General features: G+C 27.2%; 4 protein-coding genes across 7 annotated transcripts in view; 2 read left to right on the top strand and 2 right to left on the bottom strand.

Moving 5' to 3' along the window:
* Positions 1-36: 36 nt before the first annotated feature.
* On the top strand, positions 37-8,780 carry Rab14 (RAS oncogene family member Rab14). 4 transcript variants are annotated; one of them, XM_065501910.1, is made up of 4 exons: positions 37-66; positions 4,409-4,522; positions 7,332-7,695; positions 7,765-8,780. In XM_065501910.1, the coding sequence occupies exons 2-4, from the start codon at positions 4,417-4,419 to the stop codon at positions 7,940-7,942; spliced, it is 648 nt and encodes a 215-aa protein (XP_065357982.1). In that variant the 5' UTR covers positions 37-66; positions 4,409-4,416; the 3' UTR covers positions 7,943-8,780. The 4 variants fall into 4 exon arrangements, with proteins under 4 accessions (XP_065357982.1, XP_065357979.1, XP_065357980.1 ...); XM_065501907.1 differs by having other exon boundaries at positions 38-179; XM_065501908.1 differs by lacking the exon at positions 37-66 and adding an exon at positions 102-223.
* A 2,164-nt stretch (positions 8,781-10,944) lies between these two features.
* Pgant35A (polypeptide N-acetylgalactosaminyltransferase 35A) lies at positions 10,945-13,378 on the bottom strand. Its single transcript, XM_065501904.1, has 2 exons — positions 12,442-13,378; positions 10,945-12,075 (listed from the first exon to the last, which is right to left on the bottom strand). The coding sequence occupies exons 1-2, from the start codon at positions 13,370-13,372 to the stop codon at positions 11,177-11,179; spliced, it is 1,830 nt and encodes a 609-aa protein (XP_065357976.1). The 5' UTR covers positions 13,373-13,378; the 3' UTR covers positions 10,945-11,176.
* A 339-nt stretch (positions 13,379-13,717) lies between these two features.
* On the top strand, positions 13,718-18,739 carry spel1 (DNA mismatch repair protein spel1). The gene is made up of 8 exons (XM_065501903.1): positions 13,718-13,797; positions 13,860-13,909; positions 13,972-14,496; positions 15,205-15,473; positions 15,528-16,615; positions 16,679-16,911; positions 16,983-17,074; positions 18,098-18,739. Exons 1-8 carry the CDS (start codon positions 13,752-13,754, stop codon positions 18,558-18,560), a joined length of 2,766 nt encoding a protein of 921 aa, XP_065357975.1. The 5' UTR covers positions 13,718-13,751; the 3' UTR covers positions 18,561-18,739.
* Positions 18,740-21,763: 3,024 nt separating this feature from the next.
* Positions 21,764-26,361, bottom strand: part of Ca-Ma2d (Ca[2+] channel Muscle-specific alpha2/delta subunit) — a 34,805-nt gene continuing 30,207 nt past the window's right edge. The window contains exon 13 of the mRNA XM_065501902.1: positions 21,764-23,287. Within this exon, the coding sequence (XP_065357974.1) occupies positions 23,171-23,287 (117 nt within the window). The 3' untranslated portion in view covers positions 21,764-23,170. The remainder of the gene's footprint in view (positions 23,288-26,361) is intronic.

Below are 26,361 nucleotides of genomic sequence, written 5' to 3'. Positions count from 1 at the left end.
ACACGAAAAAACACACAGAAAATTTGAGAAGCTGAAGAAAAATTGTGAAAAATAATTGAAAATTTGCTAAAAAATTAAGAAAATCATAAAAATTTCTAAAGAAAACATTTTAAACTTAACAAATTTAGCTAAATATAAAACATAAAGTGGAAATATAAATAATTTTTGGCTTTTAAAAGGTACCAAACACGTAATTTAGCTTGTTTCATTGTATAAATTATAAGTGAGTGTATATTTTTCTTCCACCAACAAACAAAAAAGAGAAAACGCAAATTAAAGGGAATAAAAAACTTATATTATATTAATAAAACAAAATTTTAACAAAAAAAACCCACAATAATAAAATTGAAAAGAATAATTATTAGCAATTATTTAGAATTTCACAGCATTTGTGTTAGTGTAAAACTAATCCATCACTTGCTAACAGAAGCTTTAATATTATAAGTTTTGTTATCAGCTCCATATAAAATTTTAAATTCAATAATTAATTTATAAAATTTTTTCCCAAGAAATTATTGTTTAATAAAAGGTAAGTAGGTATGTATAATATTTGAGGACATTTGTTCAATGAATCATAGCAAATTGCTGTTTATGTGGTGGTTTTGCTGTAAGATCTTGGCTTAATCTATAAGTAAAAAATATTAAAAACAACAACAAATACGTTAACCATGATAAAAAGCAATATGAGGAAGCAGTTCCGTTAAGTTTTTTTTATTATAGATTTGTTGTTTTGTCGACCCGACTACACCCCCTTTTTTACTCAGAAATAAACAGTCACACACATACATACACACAGTACGTGTCAATAGTTGAACATCACTTGCCATGTAGAAATTAGAGATGACACTTTTGTTTACAATTTCGATTTATTTATAAACAACGGTGAAATTTTATTAAGGGCACTGAAGTTATAGAAGTGATTTTTATTTTAATGAAATTATGAAAAATAACCCAATTTTTGATTAATTTAAATTTATATTAATAAAGAATCCTATATTAGACTGAAATTGGTATATAGGAGTTATAGGAATTTAAAGATTTAAAATAGAGTCTTTAATATATGTACAGTGGTTGACAAAACAATGGAAACTTTTCCAAATATTCAATATGTAGCCCAAAATTAATTTTTTTTTTTAAATAAAAAGTTTTTTTTGGTTTTTTTCTTGTAGGTATAGTTTTATTTATATAAAATAACTGAAAAATAAACAACATAATTAATTATATTCTTAAAAAGGGTACAAAATTAAAAATATTCACTATTTCGCTACTGACAAAACAATGGAAACTTTTAAACATCTGCAAGAAAGTAGTATAAAACGAAAATAATATTTAAAAGAACGATGTAAAAAGCATCCTGTTACAGTTATTTTATTTTTAAATTCTGGTAATTTTTCACAATTTCTTTTTCTAAGTTTTTCGCATAATTGCTTTTTTTCAAAGTTAACGAAAATGGCTAAAGTTAAGATTTGTGAAGACTTAAAAAATAAAATAATTAACGATTCTAAAGCTGGTTTAAAACAAAAAAGTATCTGTGACAAATATTCAATAAATAAATCAGCAGTTTCAAAAATTATTATGAAATTTCGTGAGACCGGTTTTGTAAAAACTCAACATTTAGGTGGAAGACCTCGTAAGACTACTCCTAGACAAGATAATTTAATAGCGAGAGAGTTCAAGAAATTCCCAAAAATAACTCCTCGAGAGGTTGTTAATAGCCTAAAATTAGAAATAAGTACCCGAACAGTTAGTCGCAGGGCAAATGAGGCTGGTCTTGGTTGCTATCGTCCTGTGAAAAAACCACTCATTTCTAAAAAGAACCGTTCTGCTCGTCTACAATTTGCCAGGGATCATTTAAACTGGTCGATACAGAAATGGAATACTGTCATATTTTCCGACGAATCCAAATACAATTTAAGAGGCAGTGATGGGAGAACATTTGTAAGACGTCCAAAGGGAAAAAGGTTAGATCTAAAGTACACAAATAAGACTGTAAAGTTTGGCGGTGGCAATATTATGGTATGAGGAAAATATGCCCCTAGTTTGGAGATTCCAACACGACAACGACCCGAAACACACCTCTAGGGTTGTAACCGAGTGGTTACGATCCAACGAGGTACGTGTTCTGAAGTGGCCTGCCCAATCGCCAGATCTCAATCCCATAGAAAATCTATGGGAAATTGTAGATCGTAAAATAAGGATCCAAAATTACACCAGGAAGGAAGATTTATATAAGGGAAAAATATTTCAAAGGAGACCATTGACTCTTTAATTGGTTCAATGCATCGTCGATGTGTAGCAGTTAGAAAAAATAAGGGATACCCAACAAAATATTGAGTTATTGCAAAGTTTAGACCATATTTGTTAAAATAATACCTAAGTTTCCATTGTTTTGTCAATGCCGTAATAAAGAAATCTTTTAATTTTGTTTTCTCATTTTTAGAATTTAATTAATTATGTCCTTTGTTTTTTGTTAAATTAAGTTAATAAAAGTATACAAATAAAATACTACAAAAATGTTAAAATTTTTTAAAAATTTTTTTTTTCAGATTTTAGGCCACTAATGAAATATTTGGAAAAGTTTCCATTGTTTTGACAACCACTGTATATACTTAGAGTGTTTAACAAAAAAAAACGAGTGGCTTATTTATATATAAGATATTATTTTTGAGATATTTAAAGTCGTAAATGAGTTCCCGATACAATTTTATAAAAAGAATTTTATTTTACATTTTGAAAAATTGTTTTCTAAATTTATGATAGGGCTACAATTTTTTCCCAAAACTTAACAAAGAAATCTTAATACCATTATACATAAATATATTTTATTACAATGTATTGTAATAACAAAAGACATGTACATATGTATGTACATGTTTCCTATAAAAGTCGGTCAATGTATGCGCATCTATAATTTTATAAATATTCAACAAAACAATACAAATTTTGAAAACTCTTATCAGTCTATTATATACAATTGTTGAAAGAAATGTCTTTAACACTTCAAAAGATATAAAATAATAAAACAATACATATTATAGGAAAAATAAAATTAAAATGGATAAAATCAAAAAGTTCTTTAGCAATTTAATAAAATGTAAAGTTTAATACACTATTATTTACAGTTCAAATCAAGTTTTCTCATTATTATTATAGCTATTTCTGTTTACTAATTAAAACAATTAATTGCCAATAAATTTGAATAAAAAATGTTTAATTAATTACACGAGGCTACAAAGATTAACTTTAATACACACTAAATTAAGCACCAACAATTTTTATATTGATTTTTAACTTCTTGGAAATTTCCGAAATTTGTCACCTGTGTCTACTCTGTGTTTATGATCAGTATACTCTGGCAAATTATTGCAGAGTACACAGAGATGACAATTTTGAAGTTTAAAAAAAAACAAAAATAGTTTTGTTTCAAATATCAAAATTGACAGTTGACAGGTTAAAGCCCGGTTTTGTTAGTTTAAAGTTTAACTTAATAGCAAGTTAAACTACGTTTAGATTAGAATGGATGTGTACTATAAAATACCCTTCCACTCGGAAACCCATGGGATCCATTGTAATAACAAGTAAACTAGCTCTATGGGATTAAAATTTAGATGAGTTTTTCAGATATAAATATTTTTGTGTTGTTAATTAATAGGTTCAACGGAAAGGATTTAAACTTATAAAATAATAGATGTAGATTGAATAATTGCTTGTCTAAAGGTTTAACAAAGAATCATAGCCAACCAAGATCTGTGTTTGCGCTTTAAATAGCTAAATTCAAATACGCCGCATGACAATTGTTTTAATAATATAAAACCACTCTCACCATATTGCTTCAATTCTCTTACTCATCATTCAAATTTCTATAATTCCCCACAGAAAAACGTAATTTTTATTAAGCAAAAGCAGAAATAAAACAACTGTCTTTGTTTTTAATAAAATCCTACATCTCTTGTACAAACACACATTATTTTTTAAATAAAACAAATGTATTAAAAGAAAGCCACACTAACAATCCCCATATGAAACTAAGCACCTGTCTAAATTAAACATTTTCTTTATAAAAAAAACCACACGACTTGAATATAATTTCAATTTCAACTGATAATTCAAACCTAAATGCAAATTTTTATTTTATATCTTTTTTTTAAAAAAACAACTCCAGTTTACATAATAGTATTTACTTTATTTTGAGCGACACGCACAAAATTAGCCAGTTAATTTATTAAATTTGTATTACAAATGTTTTCCAAAATCAAAAGAAAAATGTCCACAGATTGTTTAGTTATTTATAATAAATTTTATAATGGCATCGATATAGCTTTTGAAAAATGTAAAATTATTATTATTTATTTTGTTTTTTAATAATAAATTTAATTTAAATTTATTTCTGTTGTTTTGTTTTTTTCAGATCCCACAATGTCTTCGGCGCCATATAATTACAATTACATATTCAAATACATCATAATTGGTGATATGGGAGTGGGAAAATCATGTATTTTGCATCAGTTTACGGAAAAGAAATGTAAGTCATGCATATTAAATTATATTTACAAAATTAAATAGAATATAAACAAAGCAAGAGTAAGTTTAAAGAGTATAAATAAGAAAAGAATAAATTAAAATTAAAATTTGATAAAATTTTATAAATGCTTTATTAATAAAGATATTATTTGAACTATTATATGATCTATTTTACTATCAGTTTAAATAGATCTGTTTGCTATAAAATATAAATATTTACAGTAAATAGTTCATTTGTTTTAAACTAAACTATTGAAACCTGCTATTGTGTGGTGATGGCAAACTAAATTTCAATAAATATAGAACAACATGTCTGTTTTGTATAAAAATATGGATTAACAATTAAGTAGCTAAAAATATGCCTTCCCTGCTTTTATTATTAATAAAACCTGGATGACGTCTCTTACATTGTTCGGGTATTAGATAAATTTTTTTAGAAATTAAATTTTTTCTATTTCTGGTTCAGTTCTAGTTCTAGTTCAGTTCTAGTTCTAGTTCAGTTCTAGTTCAGTTCTAGTTCTAGTTCAGTTCTAGTTCAGTTCTAGTTCAATTCTAGTTCAGTTCTAGTTCTAGTTCAGTTCTAGTTCAGTTCTAGTTCAGTTCTAGTTCAGTTCTAGTTCAGTTCTAGTTCAGTTCTAGTTCAGTTCTAGTTCAGTTCTAGTTCAGTTCTAGTTCAGTTCTAGTTCAGTTCTAGTTCAGTTCTAGTTCAGTTCTAGTTCAGTTCTAGTTCAGTTCTAGTTCAGTTCTAGTTCAGTTCTAGTTCAGTTCTAGTTCAGTTCTAGTTCAGTTCTAGTTCAGTTCTAGTTCAGTTCTAGTTCAGTTCTAGTTCAGTTCTAGTTCAGTTCTAGTTCAGTTCTAGTTCAGTTCTAGTTCAGTTCTAGTTCAGTTCTAGTTCAGTTCTAGTTCAGTTCTAGTTCAGTTCTAGTTCAGTTCTAGTTCAGTTCTAGTTCAGTTCTAGTTCAGTTCTAGTTCAGTTCTAGTTCAGTTCTAGTTCAGTTCTAGTTCAGTTCTAGTTCAGTTCTAGTTCAGTTCTAGTTCAGTTCTAGTTCAGTTCTAGTTCAGTTCTAGTTCAGTTCTAGTTCAGTTCTAGTTCAGTTCTAGTTCAGTTCTAGTTCAGTTCTAGTTCAGTTCTAGTTCAGTTCTAGTTCAGTTCTAGTTCAGTTCTAGTTCAGTTCTAGTTCAGTTCTAGTTCAGTTCTAGTTCAGTTCTAGTTCAGTTCTAGTTCAGTTCTAGTTCAGTTCTAGTTCAGTTCTAGTTCAGTTCTAGTTCAGTTCTAGTTCAGTTCTAGTTCAGTTCTAGTTCAGTTCTAGTTCAGTTCTAGTTCAGTTCTAGTTCAGTTCTAGTTCAGTTCTAGTTCAGTTCTAGTTCAGTTCTAGTTCAGTTCTAGTTCAGTTCTAGTTCAGTTCTAGTTCAGTTCTAGTTCAGTTCTAGTTCAGTTCTAGTTCAGTTCTAGTTCAGTTCTAGTTCAGTTCTAGTTCAGTTCTAGTTCAGTTATAGTTCAGTTATAGTTCAGTTATAGTTCAGTTATAATTCAGTTCTAGTTCAGTTCTACTTCAGTTCTAGTTCAGTTCTATTTCAGTTCTAGTTCTAGTTGTGTCCTAGATTCTAGTTCAAAAGTTTTTAAGTACAAAAACGAGAATTTTTTAAATTTAATTTTTAGTACATAATTGAACTTTATATTTTAAATTTTTAGTACACAATTTAATTTTGAGTACAAAAATGAAGTTTTTAGTACAAAATTGATTTTTTAGTACAAAATTGATTTTTTAGTACAAAATTGAGGTTTTAGTACAAAATATAATTTTTAGTACAAATTTTGAATTTTATTAAAAAATAAAATTTTTAGTACAAAAATAAAATTTTTAGTACAAAAAAAGAATTTTTAGTATACAATTTATTTTTTAGTACAAAATTTAGTTTTTAATTAAAATTAAATTTTTAGAAAAAAATATATTTTTTAGTACAAAATTAAATTTTTAGTACAAAATTGATTTTTTAGTACAAAAATGAAGTTTTTAGTACAAAATTGAGTTTTTAGTACATACAAAATTTAATTTTTAGTACAAATTTTGAATTTTTATTAAAAAATAAAATTTTTAGTACCAAAAAGAATTTTTAGTATACAAAATTTAATTATTAGTACAAAATTTAGATTCTAATAAAAAATTAAATTTTTAGCAAAAAATATATTTTTTAGTACAAATTTTGAATTTTTATTACAAAAAATAATTTTTAGTACAAATTTTTAATTTTTAGTACAAAAATTAAATTTTTAGAACAAAATTGATTTTTTAGTACAAAATTGATTTTTTTAGTACAAAATTGTTTTTTTAGTACAAAAATGAAGTTTTTAGTACAAAATTTAAAGTTTAGTACAAATTTTGAATTTTTATTACAAAAAATAATTTTTGAATTTTTAGTACAAAATTGATTTTTTAGTACAAAAATGAAGTTATTAGTACAAAATTTAATTTTTTAGTACAAAATTTAATTTTTTGAATTTTCAGTACAAAATTGAATTTTTAGAACAAAAATTAAAAAATTTTTTAATTCTAAATCGAATTTTAAGAGCAAAAATAAATTTTTATTTTTATACAAAATTTAATTTTTAGTACAAAATTAAATGTTTAATACAAAATTTAATTTTTAGTACAAAATTTTTAGTACAACTTCGATTATTAACAATATTAAGGTTTTAGTAAAAAGTCGAGTTTTTCAACACTTATTTTTTAGTACATTTTGTTTTTTGGTACTACGATTTATTTTTAAATTAATAATTTTGTGGATTTGTCTTTCTTTAAAACCTCTAGTTATGGCAAATTGTCCTCATACGATTGGTGTTGAATTCGGTACGCGTATTATCGAGGTAGACGACAAGAAAATCAAATTACAAATTTGGGATACGGCTGGTCAAGAACGTTTTAGGGCTGTGACTCGCTCTTATTATAGAGGTGCTGCTGGTGCTCTTATGGTCTATGACATAACCAGACGATCAACGTACAATCATCTTAGCAGCTGGCTAACCGATACACGCAACTTAACCAATCCAAATACTGTGATTTTCTTAATTGGTAATAAGTCGGATTTGGAAAGTACACGGGAGGTGACCTACGAGGAGGCCGAAGAATTTGCCAAAGAAAATGGTTTAATGTTTTTGGAAGCAAGTGCCATGACGTGAGTACAAAGAAAATTTATATTCAAAGAGAAATATTTACAATTAAGGTTTTTTTATTTTGTTTTTAGGGGCCAAAATGTGGAGGAAGCCTTTTTAGAAACAGCTCGTAAAATCTATCAAAATATCCAAGAGGGTCGTTTGGATCTCAATGCTTCGGAATCGGGTGTACAACATCGTCCCTCTCAACCCGGACGAACCTCATTAACAAATGAGACACCCAACAATAAAGATCAGTGCTCATGTTAAACATGTGTTATATATATAATTTTTGTAATTGTTTTTTTTCTTGAAACATTTTACTACATTTTTTTTTAAATATTATTTTACTAAACATATTTTTTGTATATTATGTTTCCTTTATATTTCTCTCACTCTATACCACTTTCCTTTCTACTTTCTTTCTATCTTACTTTCATTATCTCTTTTTGATTATATTGTATTGAACAAAATAGCTGTTTATTATTAAATTATATAAAATAAGTATAAAATTTATAAAAAAAATAAAAAAAAGAATTATACGTATATATAAAAATAAAACTAGTACTCGAAACTAAAACACTTTTTAGCTAAAACATTTAAATATAACAAAACAAAAAAACTTTTTCATACAGAAACATTTCAAATAACAGCAACAAATAGTCTTCACTTAAACCAAGACACAAACCAAATAAAAAATATCAATATTATTAATTATAAAAATCTAAGAAACAAACAAAAAAAAAAAATAAGATTTTTAGTAAACAAATTATAACTCTGACAAAAAGGAATGTAGTGTTTTAAAACCCCGGATTTATTGTAAGAAAATGAAAGTGCATTTTTATAAGAAAGCTAATTTTTAAACAATAATGAATATTCCTTGTATTTAGTGGCACAGTATTGAAAGTATATTCAATACTTGTAGGGTTGTTTTAAATAATTGATGGTTTTTCTTTGTTTGAAAAGCGAGTTTTAAAAAAAAATTAATTCTTTTTGTTTGGTTGATGAATATTTAAAAAAAAAAATTAAATAAATAAAGAACTGTATGGAATAAATGTTGAAATAAAATACAAATAAATGGTAGTTATAGAAAAAAGGAAAAATAAAAGTGTTTTAAATTGAAAGGGAAATAGGAAATTTTGCAAATTCATATTATCAACTGGTGGGTTCTTGATTAAATTTTAATTTCGTTTCAATTCCATTTTCATAGAATTTTGAAAAATAAAATTTTGGTAATTTTTTTACAAATTCAAATAATTTAATTTCCCAAGAATTTGAACAAGTTTCTGAATACGTTTCCAGTGAAATGAAAATTAAAAAAAAAATTTTTTGGTAAAATTTTACAAATTTGTGTTAATAACAAATTTCAGTGTCAATTTACAATTTAAGTGAAAAATTTATTGTTTCAACTCCATTTTCGTAAGAACGTCTGACAGATTTTAAGAAATTTGTTGGAAATTCATATTAACAGCAGGTTCTTGGTAAAATTTTCATAACCGTTTTCTTTTAAACTAAAGAAAATATTTTGTTTCAATTCCATTTTCATAGGAACGTTTAAAAATAATTTTTTTTGTAGATTTTTTTTTACAAATTTGTGTTAATAACAAATTTGCGCGTAAATTTACAATTTAAGTGAAAAAAACATTGTTTCAATTCCATTTTCATAGGAACGTTTGACAAAATTTAAAATTTTTAGGAAATTTGTTGCAAATTCATATTAACAACTGGTTCCTGATTAAATTTTCAATTTTGTTTTCTTTTTAAGTGAAAAAAATATTTTGTTTCAATTCCATTTTCATAGGAATGTTTGAAAAAAATTTATTTTTTTTATGAGAATTTTGTTTTAAATGTATGTATAGCTAAATTCTAACTTCAATTTCTATTAAAATTACAAACTCATTTTGTTTCAATTCCATTTTCATAGGAACGTTTGACAAAATTTAAAAATATTGGGAAATTTGTTGCAAATTCATAGTAACAACTGGTTTTTGATTAAATTTTCAATTTCGTTTTCTTTTAAGTAGGAAATTTGTTGCAAATTCATATTAACAACTGGTTCCTGATTAAATTTTCAATTTTGTTTTCTTTTTAAGTGAAAAAAATATTTTGTTTCAATTCCATTTTCATAGGAATGTTTGAAAAAAAATTATTTTTTTGGGAATTTTTTTACAAATTCAAATTATCTGATTCAATCAGAAACTTGTACAAATTTTCCCATAAAATTGTACAAGTTTCTGATTTCGTTTCCAGTAAAATTTTATAAATTCGTTATGTTTCATTGTCATTTCTGTAGGAACGTTTAAGAGAACAATTTTTTTTTTGTAAAATTTGGTTAAAAATTTGTGTTAATAAGAAATAAATAAAATAAAAAAAATCCGTGTTAATTTACGATTTAAGTGAAAAAAAAACATTTTGTTTCAATTCCATTTTCATAGGAACGTCAGACAAAGTTTTAAAATTTTAGGAAATTTAATGCAAATTCTCATTTACAACTAGTTCTACATTGAATTTTCAATGTCTTTTTCTTTTAAAGTGAAAAAAATATTTTGTTTCAATTCCATTTTCATAGGAATGTTTTAAAATAAATTATTTTTTTTATGGGAATTTTGTTGTAAATGTATGTATAGCCAAATTCTAACTTCAATTTCTATTAAAATTACAAACACATTTTGTTTCAATTCCATTTTCTTAGGAACGTCTGATAAAAATTTTAAAATTTTGGGAAATATGTTGCAAATTCATAGTAACAACTGGTTCTTGATTAAATTTTCAATTTCGTTTCCTTTTAAAGTGAAGAAAATATTTCGTTTCATTTCCATTTTCATAGGAATGTTTGAAAAAAATTAAATTTTTTGGAATTTTTTCATTTCTATAGTAATGTTTAAAAAATTTTGATTTTTTTTGCGGAATTTTGTTATAAATGTATGTATAGCTAAATTCTAACTTCAATTTCTATTAGAAATACAAACTATGACATTTTCCGAGAACGAATCATGCCAATTTTGGATACTCTATTCCAGCGATGCGCATTCATATTGTTCAGATTACGAAGATTTTCGTCAATTTACACGTACACCGAATGTTGCGGATATTTTATTTTTTACCCATACATGCACACAAACTAAAATCCATCTATTCCCCTACTACTGCTCTATTCCAAAATAAAGCGTATCCCAGAGAGATCGTTATTTTCAAATCGTCCAACAAATATGATTGAATACCGGTTTCTTATGTTTTATGACACCTTCATTAAAAACAGTTCAATTAATATTAAAAAAAATGGAAAGTATGTATGTGTTTATTAGCTTGTTGTCTTAAAAATATCGCTTTAATAATACAATTAATACAAAAAGTATTTGTTCAAAAAACTTGTACATATAATAATAAAAAATGGACGTAAATTATAAAAAGCAAAAAACTAATTATTATAAAAAAAGTCTTTTTTTGTTCAAAAATATCCATAAAATGCTGTGCAATTTAAAATCATAGTATAATTGTCTTCTACTACGAGTTCACCACTCCAACAATATCCCAAGCACTAGCTTCATGTTTAGCACACAAATCCATGCGTAAAGTGGCACCCAACTCGGCTTTATCGGCTCTTAAACAAGTACCCGTAGCCATGTTATACAGAGGACTATGTTCGGCTTTAGTATGGCGCCACTGTTGATCACCCAACATTTCGTGGCATTTGTTAATGACCACCTGAGTATCGCCGGGGGCCTCCAGACACAGCAGACGATCTAAAACTATTTCCGATTTATCCGTTTCAAACCATATTTGATTTTTTTGCTGCTCACACTTTTGCAATACCAAAGAGCTGCCTTTTTTCCAGAAACCTTTTACCTTGGGTGCCACCACTGAGGCACACAAGTTGCTGGACGATAGTTTTAACATATAGGTGGATATATAATTACGTTTACGCGAATGCCATGGCTGGAAAATTGGTGGTTTTTCATTTTTCGAAGAACTCTCTTCACCCGGCAGCCGCAACTCTGGATAGACATTTTTCAAATACCACTCAAATGTGTGACATTTAAGTTTTTCTCTTAATTGTAGGCGTTCGCTTATGTCGCCATAGTCAAAATTGGGTGTGACCTTTTCGAGTTTGAGGTAATGTTTTTTGTAATCATCCATCCATACATGGGCTAATCTCAAAGAGTTTTTGAGCATGGTATTACTGCCGTCTGGTGAACTGTAGGGTCTTCTTTTTCTGAAGATGTGGCCTACGCGTGAACAGGGTACAATTTTGATGGCACCACCACATTGCCAGGCACGAAAAGATATCTCCAAATTTTCACCACCCCATATGTCCATGCCCATGTCATAGCTGCCTATATAATCGAAATATTGCCGATTGACGGCAAAAAGTCCTCCAGCCATTGTAGGAGATTTGAAGGGGCCTAAATAAGGATGAATACAATAAGCAAGTTATTTAGTTGTCGGGATTGATTTTATGGAAAGAATTGCAGACATTTATAAATATAAATTATCGAATTTATTAATTAATACGAAGCTCTGATTGGAACTCGCCATTATTATGATTTTTAATAAGATAATCAGCCCAATTATGAATAAAAAATTCCGCGGGAGTTTGTTCCCCGGGAGATTTTTCCCATTGAATTTGAATATGAAAAATGAGAAAAGGGGAAAAACTCCCGGGGAATTTTTATTCATAATTGGGCTGAATAAGAAGATAAAAGCTCTTACAATTGTTTAATGATCTTTAATTTATTGAGAACAAATTTGACTTTGTGCTAGAAACTTACCTTTAAAGTCCTCCTCCTGTTTCAAAGTTCCCTCCGGCAAATTTTCCCACTTATAGTGAAGACGCCAGTTGAAACCACCTCTCACCAAAGGACTCGAGGTATATTGGAATGTATCAGCATTAATTAAATCTATCACAGGTACGGCCAGAGTAGAATTTTCAGCCTTAATCAAGCGCAGCAATGGTTCAGACCACTGTTGATTGACCTCTATGTGGGAATCTAAGAAAATTAAAACATCACCCTTGGCCTCGCGGGCTCCTATAACACGCGATCTTATTAAACCCTCTCGCTGTATATTTCTTATATACTTGAGATTGTCATAATGCAATTGACTATGCAATTCTCCCTGCAAATGGAATTCCAATTCGGGCAAATCACTGAAATCATCAACCAAAATAATTTCCTTCAAAAGCCACTCTGGAGTACGTTCTATAATGGTTTTTATGGAACGAAATAAAGTCATTTTATGTTCATTGTAAAAACACATGATAATGGAAGCGGTTGGCAGTGTTTCGGTTGGTAGAGTGGTTGAGCGTGGGCACACCTTATGTCGGGTATCGGGTATGGAGCGCATTAGGCCAATATTATTTGATACCAAAGCATTAAAGGCATGATGTTTGTAGCCTATATCACGTACATATTTGTCTTGTTTATTTCTCACCACTCCCAGGCCATTAATGGCATCACCCGCCCCCTCTAAGTTGTCCATGGCATCAGTTGCTTTTTCCAGCTTTTCACTTAAGCATTTTGTATGCACTCTATTCTCAAATTGCAGCAGAGGATTTGCGCTGGCAGGTTCATTAGTAGACCAGCCGCCTTTTTCAATGTCACTCCTTAACATGTACAGGTAAATTAACAGAGACACCAGGCCAAATAATACTAGATAAGTTTCCAAATTAAATGTTTTACAAATTCTACGTTTTAATTGCATTTTTAATGTTATTCGTGGCACTTTTTATGACAATGTTAATAAAAAATAATTCTATTTGACAATTATTTAACCTAATTTATGGATATTTTAAGATTTTGCAATAGTTTTGTGCATTTTTAATTATTCACTAATTGATACCCGTTGTTTTTGTTTACGTTTAAGTTTTATAAACAAGTAGGCCAAAGATGCCATATTTAAAAATTAATTTTCCAAATATTTGCCCTACATACGGCAACATCATAATGAATCATTCACAATAGTGAAAAATAAAGCTTCAATTTGTCAATTTTTTGCAAAAATTATAAAATTGTAGCGCCAATTTATTATTGGGGCATTAGAAGTGAAAAAATAAATTAAAATAGTTTAAAATAAACAAAAAATGGAGGCCATTAATGCTAATAAACAAGAGCCGCAATTAAGTTTGGGTAAGTTTATTTTATTTGCAAATAAAATGTATGTATCTGTTTTTTTAAAAAAATTATTCCAGACACAAATGCCCGAAAAAATTTTGTAAAATATTTACAAAGACAGGGAGAGGTAAGTTAAATTTGAACAAATATCCTTTTCCTGTTGAATTGTTAAGAATTTCTCTTAATCAGAAACCCAAAACAACTGTAAGATTCTTTGGTCACACTGATTCGTATTCCGTGCATGGCCCGGATGATGCCGATTTGATTGCCCGCCTAGTTTATAAAACCACTGCTTATGTACGCCAGTTATTACCCGATGAAAGTGACTGCACACCTTATGTCATGCTTTCCAAAAACAATTTCGAAGCTGCCGTACGAGAACTACTACTTGTACGCAATTATCGTGTTGAGGTTTATGTACGCCGCTCTACAGGTGGTGATTGGCAATTGGAATATCGTGGCTCGCCGGGTAATCTTTTGCAGTTTGAAGACATACTCTTCTCCAACAGGGAAATATTGGTGGGCAATAGTATTTTGTCGTTGCAATTGCGTATGCAGAATAATCAACGTAATGTGGGTGTGGCTTCGGTGGAACAAAATGATTGCTTGTTTCAAGTGGTGGAATTTGTGGACGATGACTTTTTTACAGAATTAGAGGCCACGGTAGTGCTGTTGGGTCCCAAGGAATGTTTGCTGCCTCAGCAGGATGGGGAGGTGAGTAGTTAATGTTTTGGAAGTAAATAGAAACAAATAAAAAGAAAAAATATAGGGGGTGGCTCAAGAATAGGAATTTCTTATAAGAAATAATTGGAACTACCAGTGATGAGAATTTCTTATAGAAAATGATGAGCTGATAGTTTCATATAGGATTTGCTAGGAATGACAATTTCTATTATAAATATTTTTGACAGTATTTTTTGTAAATTTTAATGTGCCGGAATAAACAGGAGGGTTACTCTCTAATTCGATTCGAAAATAAATCTTTTCCCAGTTTCTTTGTACATATTGGGCTTCAAGAAATGACGATATGTTTGCAAATATAAAGTAGTTCAATTGCCAATGTTAAGATTTCATCGATGAGAATTTCTACTGAAATTGCAGTTTATTGCTGCAGTCGGTTACAGTTTCTATTACAAATATTGGGCATTGCAATTTCCAATTCAAAGCTAACTGCGATGCTACTTTCAACTCCCAATGTTGTGAAATCGCAGTTAATTGTTGCCTGAGATGGCAGTTTCTATTGTAAAGGTAAAGCTTTCAGCGGTGTTTGTTTCTATTGAAAATATCGGCTTGTCAGCGATGCCAATTAAAGTCAGAGTTAATTTCCTTTTAGAAAATTTGATTAGAGACCATTAATGGTACATTACACGTAAATTTTTGTTTGAGTATTTAAATTTTTTATTTTTGTTCGAATAATTTCAGTACGAAGCCGTTAAAAATCTATTAGAACGTAATGGTGTCATGGTCACAGTGCCACCGAAATCCTTAAGTTCCGAGAAAAATGATTTAATACAGGATTTAAATCATTTATTACGATTTGCTAAAGGGCAGCAAGAAGATGCTACCGGTATGCCAGAACTACAACTCACTATAGCCATGGAAGCTTTAAGAGTGGCCATAAAATATATAGATCTCATCAATGATGTCGGAAATCTGGGGCATTATGAAATCAAACAATTGAATTTGAAAAGGTAGGATTTTCTTTATAAAAATAAACAAATTATTTAGCACAACCACATTTTTAGATTTGTGCATTTAGATGCGGCTGCCGTTAGTGCTCTCAATATCTTACCCAAACCGGGCACTCATTTTACATCACCCTCCTATAGGTGGCAAAGTGTTTTAGGAGTGCTGGACCATTGTCGCACTGCCCAGGGTCATCGTTTAATGGCCCAATGGGTTAAACAACCCCTAAGAAGTCAGGAAATCTTAAATGATCGCCACAATATAGTACAATGCTTTTTGGAGTCGCCCACTACCTTGATCTCCTTACACGAAGAGTTCTTGAAACGTATACCCGATGTTTTAATGCTAACCAAAAAGTTACTGCGTCAAAAGGCCAATTTACAAGACATATTCCGCATATATCAAGTCATGTTGCGTACACCCAAAATAGTAAATGTTTTATTATCTTTGGAACATGCCACCGTTAAAAGTGTTCTATGTGATCCTTTAAAAAGCCATCTAGAAGATTTATCGGGCCTCAAACAAATGGTGGAACAAGTAATGGACTTTGATGCCATCGAAACTGGTGAATATTTGGTTAAGGCTTCCTTTGATACCGAACTGTTGGAGATGAAGGGACGCATGTCTAAATTGCTAAGCAAAATGGAAAAACTGCAAGAAAAGGCTGCCCAGGATTTAGATTTGGATAAAAATCAAAATGTTAAGTTACTAAATGTCTCACATTTGGGTTATCATCTACGCATTACCCTACGTGATGACTCAGCATTGCGTAAAAATAAAAACTATAAAATAATCGATATCGTTAAGGGGGGCATACGTTTTACCTCTGAAAAATTGTCGGAAATTAGTGATGAATTTAGTTCTCTACGCTCCCGCTATGAGGAGCAGCAAAAAAATATTGTAGAGGAAATTGTTAAGGTGGCGGTGGGTTATGCGGCCACCTTGACTAGCCTAAATAATGAATTTGCTCAATTGGATTGTTTGGTAAGTTTTGCCATGGCTGCACAATCGGCTCCAACGCCCTATGTAAGACCCAAGATGCTGCCAGAAGGTGCCGGGGAGTTGGTTTTAAAAGATATCAGACATCCTTGCTTGGAATTGCAAGAACATATTACTTTCATAGCCAATAATGTTGAATTTAAGACAGGTAGTTGTAATTTGAAGCAAGAAAACAAAATATTTTCTTATTATTTTGTGTATTTTTTTGTAGATAAATGTAATATGTATATTATTACGGGGCCCAATATGGGTGGCAAATCTACTTATATACGTTCGGTGGGTACAGCCGTTTTAATGGCTCATGTGGGCTCCTTTGTGCCTTGCTCTGAGGCCACCATATCCATGGTAGATTCTATATTGGGTCGTGTAGGCGCCAGTGATAATATTATCAAAGGTTTGAGTACATTTATGGTGGAAATGATTGAAACTTCGGGTATAATAAGGGTAAGTTTAAGAGATATATCAACTTTACTTCAATTAGTACACATTCTTGAGGAAAATTTTATTTTTTTTAGTCTGCTACTGATAAATCATTGGTTATTATTGATGAATTGGGTAGAGGCACCTCTACCTATGAAGGTTGCGGTATTGCTTGGTCTATAGCTGAGTAAGTATGGAACAAATTTTCAAATATTAAAAATAATTCTCAAAGAAAAAACAAAAATACATATTATTAAAACAAGTAAGAGAGCTATATTCGGCTGTATCAATACCCTTCACCAAATTATACTTTAAAATAAAAATTTTAAATATTTTTAGATAAACAAAATTTATTTTTTGAAAAATTTTTTTTCTAATTTTTTAAATTTTATTTTTTTTAAATAAAATTTTTTTTTATTTTGAAATTAAATTTTTTTTTGGAATTTTATATTTCCAAAAAAAAATTTTTTTCTAATTTTTTAAATTTTATTTTTTTTATTTTGAAATTAAATTTTAAAATTTTTTTTTTTTAAATTAAATTTTGTTTTTTTGAATTTTTTTAATATTTAGTTAAAAAATATTTTTTCCGATTTTGACCCATTGTAGGTCCAACTTACTATCTTATATACGTCGTTGCAAAGGTCTTTGAGATATCTATCATTAGATATCCATATTGTCTATATTAATGACTTTGTAATCCAGATATAGGGCAAAATAGGTAAAAAATCGAGGTTGTCCTGGTTTTTAAGTATATCTCAGCCATTTGTGGACCGAGCCGGAAGAATTCCGGAGATATTGATGTATGAATCGTGTATGTAAGTTATTTGGGGCTTCGGAAAATTGATTTCAACAGACAGATGGACATGGCTTAATCGACTCCGCTATCTATAAGGATCCAGAATATATATACTTTATAGGGTCGGAAAATTATGTTGTGGAAATTACAAACGGAATGACAAACTTATATCCTCACGAAGGTGAAGGGTATAAAAAGCAAAATCTAGAGACAATTTTGAATAAACATTTCTCTGTGTATAAAAAGTTTCTCTCTCTTATTAGAAGGACCATTTTGTTCTACAAAAGGGAGAGAAATTCTAAGTATTTGTATATTCTTCACCATGAGTGGTAAAGTTGTATAATAGTTTTATTTTAAAGTACACTTTAGTGAAGGTAATATAGCTCTCATATTTATCTTAATTGTTTTTTTCAGACACCTCGCCAAAGAAACCAAATGTTTCACTCTCTTTGCCACTCACTTCCATGAAATCACCAACCTAGCAGACAATGTTAAAACCGTTGAAAATTGCCATATGGCAGCCGTGGCGGACAATGAAAACTTTACGCTCCTCTATCAAGTGCGACCGGGAGTAATGGAGAAAAGTTTTGGCATACAGGTGGCTAGGCTGGCAAATTTCCCCGAAAAAGTTGTACAAAATGCCCAACAGGTCTACAATGAATTCGAAGATGAACATGCCAACAAACAGTCCGATGAAGATAAAGCTCTATTGGATAAAATTAATAAAGCCATAGAAGATTTATCCACAACGGGCAATAATAAGGATATTAATGAAAAGGATTTATCCAAATTGGTAGAACAATTTACCAAGGATATTAAAAAATTGGATAGTGAATATTTTAAGGCGGTTTTAACAACAGCAGCTGGTGAAAATTAAATTTGTTTGATGCTAATGCTAACTAAACTTTAGAAAGTAAGTTTATTTGTCAAAATTTATTTTTATTATTAGTTTTAAGTTTTTTTTTTGTATTGTAATTTCACTAAAAAGTGAATGAATCCCTGAATTCCTTTAACATTAATTAAATGTCTACAATTTTATTATATTAAAAATCAAAATTTTCTTTTTTTTACAGTATAAAGTTATGTATTAAAAAGGGATAAAAAGAAAAAAGCAAGAATCCAAAATAATTTTCAAGATTTTCAGTATTAAAATTAAAAGCAGTTAAAACAGGTAAGTGGATTTTGGTTTTTAATTAAATATTCCATTTTTCTTAGGAATATTAAGACAAGGTTTCGAATTTGGCGAATTTTAGTTTAAATTTACGTTTGCTTTGACTGTCTCATATTTTTAAGGGCAATATTTTTAAAATTCTTTGTGTTTCATTTCCATTTTTCATAGGAACGTGAACAAAAAATTCGAAATTTTTTGAATTTAATTACAGATACACGTTTGTAAGATAATAATGATAAGATTTGTTAAAAATTATGAAATTTCTGAATGTTTCATTTCCATTTTTCATAGGAACGTTGGCATACTTTTTGAGAATTTTGGGATTTTGTTAGAAGTGCGTGTTTCTTTAGTGTCATTGAAGTTTGTTCATAAATTTTATTAATTTGAAGCAAATTTGAAACAAATGAAGAAGTTTCTGAATGTTTCATTTCCATTTTTCATAGGAACGTTGACAAATATTTTTAGAATTTTGAGATTTGTTTAGAAGTTCATGTTTCTTTAAGGTAATTACAGCTTTTTTCATAAATATTATTAATTTGTGGCAAAATTTATTTTGTTTCAATTCCACTTTTCATAGGAATCATTTAATAAAATATAAAATTATTAGAATTTTGTTTTGCAATAATATTAGCTTTTTATTTGTCGTCACATTGTTTGCTAAATTTTAAAAATCGGTCATGTTTCATTTCCATTTTCTATAGGGACGTTTTAGAAATTTAAATATTTCTCACAAATTGTTTTGATTTTGTGGCTGGCTTTCTTATATTATGAATTATATTGGTTGTAAATTGGAATTTTATATGTTCCAATTCCTTTTTTCATAGGAACGTTTTGAAAATTATTGGTTTTGTTGGTATTTTGGTACAAATTGTAAGTGATTTTAATTTTCTTTAAGGGTTTTTTGAAAATATTTAAGTTGTAACTGATCCAAATATATATTTTTAATAAATTTTATGTTTCATTTCCATTTTTCATAGGAACATGAACAAAAAATTTTTTCAATTTTATTACGGACTCATGATTTTAAGATAATAATAATAAGATTTATTTAAAATGATGCAGTTTCTGAATGTTTCATTTCCATTTTTCATAGGAACGATGACAAATATTTTTAGAATTTTGGAATTTGTTTAGAAGTTCATGTTTCTTTAAGGTAATTATAGCATTTTTCATAAATTTTTATTAATTTGTGGCAAAATTTATTTTGTTTCAATTCCACTTTTCATAGGAATCATTAAATAAAATATAAAATTTTTAGAATTTTGTTTTGCAATAATAATAGATTTTTATTTGTGTTGTCATTGCTTGCTAGATTTTTAAAATCTGTCATGTTTCATTTCCATTTTCTATAGGAACGTTTTTAGAAATTTAAATATTTCTCAAAATTTGTTTTTATTTTGTTGCTGTCTCTCTTCTATCTTTCATTATATAGGTTGTAAATTGAAATTTTATATGTTTCAATTCCATTTTTCATAGGAACGTTTTGAAAATTATTGGTTTTGTTGGTATTTTGGGACAAATTGTTTTTGATTTTACTTTTCTTTAAGGATTTTATTGAAAATATTTAAATATTAGCTGATCCAAATTTGTATTTTGTATAAATTTTATGTTTCATTTCCATTTTTCATAGGAACATGAACAAAAAATTCGAAATTTTTTCAATTTTATTACGGATACATGATTTTAAGATAATAATAAGATTTATTTAAAATGATGCAGTTTCTGAATGTTTCATTTCCATTTTTCATAGGAACATTTGTATAAATTTTTAGAATTTTGGAATTTGTTTAGAAGTTCATGTTTCTTTACGGTAATTGCAGCTTTTTTCATAAATATGATTAATTTTTGGAAAAATTTATTGTGTTTCAATTCCACTTTTCATAGGAATCATTTAATAAAATATAAAATTATTAGAATTTTGTTTTGCAATAATATTAGCTTTTTATTTGTGTTGTCATTGTTTGCTAAATTTTTAAAATCTGTCATGTTTCATTTCCATTTTCTATAGGAACGTTTTTAGAAATTTAAATATTTCTCAAAATTTGTTTTTATTTTGTTGCTGTCTCTCTTCTATCTTTCATTATATAGGTTGTAAATTGAAATTTTATATGTTCCAATTCCATTTTTCATAGGAACGTTTTGAAAATTATTGGTTTTGTTGGTATTTTGGTACAAATTGTAAGTGACTTTAATTTTCTTTAAGGGTTTTATTGAAAATATTTAAATTGTTTGTGATCCAAATGTGTGTTTTTAATAAATTTTATATTTCATTTCCATTTTTCATAGGAACGTTGACATGAAGTTTTAGAATTTTGGAATTTTGTTCGAAATTTGTGTTGCTTGAGTGTAATTATAGCATTTTTCATAAATTTGTATTAATTTGTGGCAAAATTTATTTTGTTTCATTCCACTTTTCATAGGAATCATTAAATAAAATATAAAATTTTTAGAATTTTGTTTTGCAATAATAATAGATTTTTATTTGTGTTGTCATTGATTGCTAAATTTTTAAAATCTGTCCTGTTTCATTTCCATTTTCTATAGGAACGCTTTAGAAATGTAAATATTTCTCACTAATTGTTTCGATTTTGAGGCTATATCTCTTATATTTATCATTATATAGGTTGTAATTTCAAATTTGATATGTTCCAATTCCATTTTTCATAGGAACGTTTTGAAATTTTTTAAAATTTAGCGAAAATTTTTATTAATTTTAAATTTCTTTTAAATGTTTTACTAACTTGCTTTAAATTGTGTTTCATTATAATCAATATTTTGTAAAAATGGTATGTTCCATTTTCATTTTTCATAGGAACGTTTGAAAAAAAATGTACTTTTTGCTTAAATTATACTTACCTTGAGTTTATCTTTTGTTTTAGATTGATTTTAGTTCTATTTTTTGTAATTCATTTAAACAATTGGTCTTTTTTATTATTAATTTTATATATTTTTTTACTTAACATTAAAACAATTCTTTTTCAAAGAAATTTCTTTATTAAATTCTTACATTTTATATTGTTTTTGTTTTTAATTTAAATATTTCAAAAATAAATAACTATCATGTGTTTTTGTTTGTTATAATTTCATTTCTATGATTTTTTTTCTACAATTTAAATGAATCTTGTGTAAGTGTTTTTATTTTATTAATTTTTTATAGTTAACTTCATTATTATTTTGCCTTTTTTTAGCAAGGAGACAAACCCTAGTTAACCCCCCTTAATTATTTTGATTTACATACATATATCATGACTTTATACTTCTTTGATTCACATTCTTAACTGTTTTTAATACATATTTTTTAAAAATATAAAGGCATTATTTTGTTTTGTTTTTCCTAATAGGTTTTCATCTATTTTTTTTTTATTATTTCATTTAAATAAAATAGTTTTTTGTAAAGTAAAATTATGTGGGGAAAAAAAGTATTTAGAAAATGTTAACTTAAAACTTTTTGCTAAGAATTTGAAGACCTTTTTTTTAAAAATTGTCTACTACAAGAGTTTTTTTTGTTGTTGTTAGTTGTTGGTAGAGTTGGTTTGACACTTAAGGTGGTTTGTAACTATTTTAGTATTTTTGTGTGTAACTTTCACTTTGTTCATAAAATTTATATAAAAATTGTAACAAAACTTTATATACTTTTATTTTTGTTATAAAAAATCTATTAATTCTTTGGTAAATATATAAAAAAAACTTAATTTTTGGCTGTTTCTTTTTTTTTAAAAAAAAACTTTATAAAAACATGTTTAACTAAAATTCTATACGAATTAACAAAACAAAAACAATTAAGGTTTTTAAAGTTTCATTTAGTAGGAGCTCAAAAAAAACCACTAAATTATAGAGAACTCCTTAAAAAAGCTACAAATTTAATGTTATTAGTTAACAATTTCCTTCTAAAAAAACTGGGAAATCCTAAAGAGTTTTCTATATAATTTTTTCTTTTACTAATTATGTTAAATGAAACTTTAAAAACCTATTATAATATTTCTAAATAAAACTGAAACTACAGTATATATTGTATATAAATATATATATTATAAATATTTTTTGAGTTTTGGACTTTGTGTGGCACTCAAAAACTTAAAAAAACAGTGTTTGTTGCTAATTGATTTATTTTTTTTTTATATTTTTTTGGCAAATTAATCTTCATTTTATACTCCCTGATTGTTTTAGTTTTCATCTAAATAGTTTTTATAATATAATTTAGTACATATTTAGTTTTTCTCTTTTTTTGGCTAAAAGTTTCGGTTAATTGTGCTTAAATGTTGTGTTTCTTTTTTCGTTCAGTAGAGACAAAAATGTAGTTAAACATAAGAGTAAATTTAAACATAGTTACGTCTTAAATAACGTGTTATTAAAACGAGCGACAGTGTTAGGCTTAAAATAATCATATTAGATGTTAAAGATGAAGCATCACCACAGTAAGAAAATAATTCCTCCTGAAAATAAAGAAAAACAAATGAAAAATAAAACATTTTGGTCAAAAAAATCAATTTAATTTTTATAGGAGCACTAAAATAAAATTTTAAAAAGGGGCTGTTTTTATTTTCTACAAAAAAAATAAAAATTTTACTGTTCCATTTCTATAGGAATGTATTTGAAAAAATTTAAATTATAAATGAAATTTATTATAAATTTTAGCTGGAAGTGATCTGTTGAGGTTTTTTTTATGAAAAATATAGAAAAATTTTATGTTTCAATTCCGTTTCCATAGTAACGTTTAAAAAAATATTAAAAATTCACATGGATTTTAATATTAATTGAGAGCTACTAATGTTAATTATGAATTTTTGGGTTATTTTGCTTAACAATGTAAAAAATTATTTTGTTTCATTACCATTTCCATAGGAACGTTTTTAAAAACATTGAAATTATATGAATTTTATTATGAATTGATACCTATTAATGTAAATTACGAGTTTCGTTGATATTTTACATCAAAATGTAAAATTTTATTTTGTTTCAATTCCATTTTTATAGGAACGTTTTTAAAAACATTTAAAATTTACATGAATTTTATTAGGAATTGATACTTATTAAAGTAAATTACGAGTTTCGGTGATATTTTGTTTCATAATGTAAAAATTGATTTTGTTTCAATTCCATTTCCATAGGAACTCTTGAAAAAATATTTAAAATTTGCATGGATTTCATTAGAAATTGAGAGGTATTATTGTAAATTATGAATTTTTGGGTTAGTTTGCTTCATAATGTAAAAATTTATTTTGTTTCAATTCCATTTTTATAGGAACGTTTTTAAAAACATTTAAAATTTACTTGAATTTTATTAGGAATTGATAACTATTAATATAAATTACGAGTTGCGGTGATATTTCCATCAATATGTAAAAATTTATTTTGTTTCAATTCCATGTCCATAGGAACGCTTGAAAAAATATTTAAAATTCACATGGATTTTAATATAAATTGAGAGGTATTTAGGTTAATTATGAATTTTTGGGTTATTTTGCTTAACAATGTAAAAAAATTATTTTGTTTCATTACCATTTCCATAGGAACGTTTTTAAAAACATTTGAAATTTACATGAATTTTATTAGGAATTGATACTTAGTAATGTAAATTACGATTTTCGTTGATAGTTTGCTTCAAAATGTAAAAATTTATTTTGTTTCAATTCCGTTTCCATAGGAACGATTGAAAAAATATTTAAAATTTATTTGGATTTCATTAGAAATTGAGAGGTATTTTTGTTAATTATGAATTTTTGGGTTATTTTGCTTCATAATGTAAACATTTATTTTGTTTCAATTCCATTTCCATAGGAACGTTTTTAAAAAAAATTAAATTTCCATGAATTTTATTATGAATTGATACTTAGTAATGTAAATTACGAGTTTCGTTAATAGTTTGCTTCAAAATGTAATAATTTATTTTGTTTCAATTCCATTTTCATAGGAACGCTTAAAATTTTGTATTAAATTTACATGGCTTTAATTAGAAATTGTAGTGTTTATAAAAAACCGACTTTTTAAAAAACCGGTTTGTCGGTTAACCGAAAATTGGCCTTTTTTAAAAAACCGGTTTTTCGGTTAACCGACATTGAAAAAACCGGTTTAACCGGTTAACCGTCATATATGTATAAAAACATAAAATGTCCTATAAAGTATACACAGCTTTAAAATTTGTAGTTTTAGTTGTCAGGAATGGTTAATATAAATAACTATGAATATACAAAAGTGCTAAGTCCATTTTGTTTTGTAAAAATTTCAAAATTATTATCTCAGTGAAATGGAATTGAATATAAATTTGTTACTAACTATATAATACTAATATAATTATTTATTTTTTTCATTAAATTTCAACCAAAAAATATAAATCAATTTTTTAATTAAATATTTGAAAATTTTGAAATTTATTATCACCTCGACTTTCTGATATGAAACAGAAAATGTTACAAGTCCCAAAAAAGGACCTATAATATGCAAACGCACTTCTTCTTACTGTTTATTTGTCATTATAAATCATACCAAATATGTAAGTAATAAAACTCCATTATCAGATCTCATAAATATTCCAAATCATGGATTTTAGAACGTTTTTTGTCTCTCCAGTAATATTTCTGAAAAGAACTTTGTACACTAAGCTAACGAAGATTTAGATTAACTACTAGAATTATGCGGAATTTAATTTTTAATAATTTCATTATGTGCAATTTATTCTGAAAAAGTTTTTAAGTAAACCCATCGTACTCTACTATTTAGAATCATTGAAATTCTTAAAAATATCAATCTAAGGGTCATTATTACAACTTGCCGTTAAGCGTACCTTTTTGTATTGCTTAAAGTTACCTTTAACTATAACGGCAAGTTGTAATAATGGCTCTAAATAGGTTTGTATTGTAAGTCATTAGTTTAGGTTTCAAATCAGACCAATAATGTGTGTACAATGAATATAAAAAATGCACAAAACCATGAGATTTCTTAAGTTTAGACCTAAATTTTAAAAACCGGTTAACCGAGTGATAAAAACCGGATAAACCGGTTAACCGAAAATCAACATTTCAAATTAACCGGTTCGCAAAAAACCGAGATTTCGAAGAAAAACCGGTTTTTCGGTTAACCGGTTAACCGGTTTATAAACACTAAGAAATTGAGAGTTATTAATGTTTATTATGAATTTTTGGGTTATTTTGTTTCATAACGTAAAAAATTATTTTGTTTCAATTCCGTTTCCATAGGAACGCTTGAAAAAATATTTAAAATTCACATGGATTTTAATATAAATTGAGAGCTACTAATGTTAATTATGAATTTTTGGGTTATTTTGCTTAACAATGTAAAAAAATTATTTTGTTTCATTACCATTTCCATAGGAACGTTTTTAAAAACATTTGAAATTTACATGAATTTTATTAGGAATTGATACTTATTAATGTAAATTACGATTTTCGTTGATAGTTTGCTTCAAAATGTAAAAATTTATTTTGTTTCAATTCCGTTTCCATAGGAACGATTGAAAAAATATTTAAAATTTATTTGGATTTCATTAGAA

This window comes from Calliphora vicina, chromosome 2 (genome assembly GCF_958450345.1).
Source record: "Calliphora vicina chromosome 2, idCalVici1.1, whole genome shotgun sequence".
In the NCBI taxonomy this organism is placed as follows: Eukaryota; Metazoa; Arthropoda; class Insecta; order Diptera; family Calliphoridae; genus Calliphora; species Calliphora vicina.
This window is presented reverse-complemented; position numbering and strand designations above follow the sequence as displayed.

Excerpts from the sequence above, each read along its gene's own strand:
- Rab14 (XM_065501910.1), top strand. The coding sequence starts at position 4,417 with ATGTCTTCGGCGCCATATAATTACAATTACATATTCAAATACATCATA. Across the intron at positions 4,523-7,331 it reads TCAGTTTACGGAAAAGAAAT|TTATGGCAAATTGTCCTCAT; the intron begins GTAAGTCATGCA and ends TAAAACCTCTAG. Across the intron at positions 7,696-7,764 it reads TTGGAAGCAAGTGCCATGAC|GGGCCAAAATGTGGAGGAAG; the intron begins GTGAGTACAAAG and ends TTTTGTTTTTAG.
- Pgant35A (XM_065501904.1), bottom strand. The coding sequence starts at position 13,372 with ATGCAATTAAAACGTAGAATTTGTAAAACATTTAATTTGGAAACTTAT. Across the intron at positions 12,076-12,441 it reads ACAGGAGGAGGACTTTAAAG|GCCCCTTCAAATCTCCTACA; the intron begins GTAAGTTTCTAG and ends ATCCTTATTTAG.
- spel1 (XM_065501903.1), top strand. The coding sequence starts at position 13,752 with ATGGAGGCCATTAATGCTAATAAACAAGAGCCGCAATTAAGTTTGG. Across the intron at positions 16,616-16,678 it reads TAATGTTGAATTTAAGACAG|ATAAATGTAATATGTATATT; the intron begins GTAGTTGTAATT and ends ATTTTTTTGTAG. Across the intron at positions 16,912-16,982 it reads AAACTTCGGGTATAATAAGG|TCTGCTACTGATAAATCATT; the intron begins GTAAGTTTAAGA and ends TATTTTTTTTAG.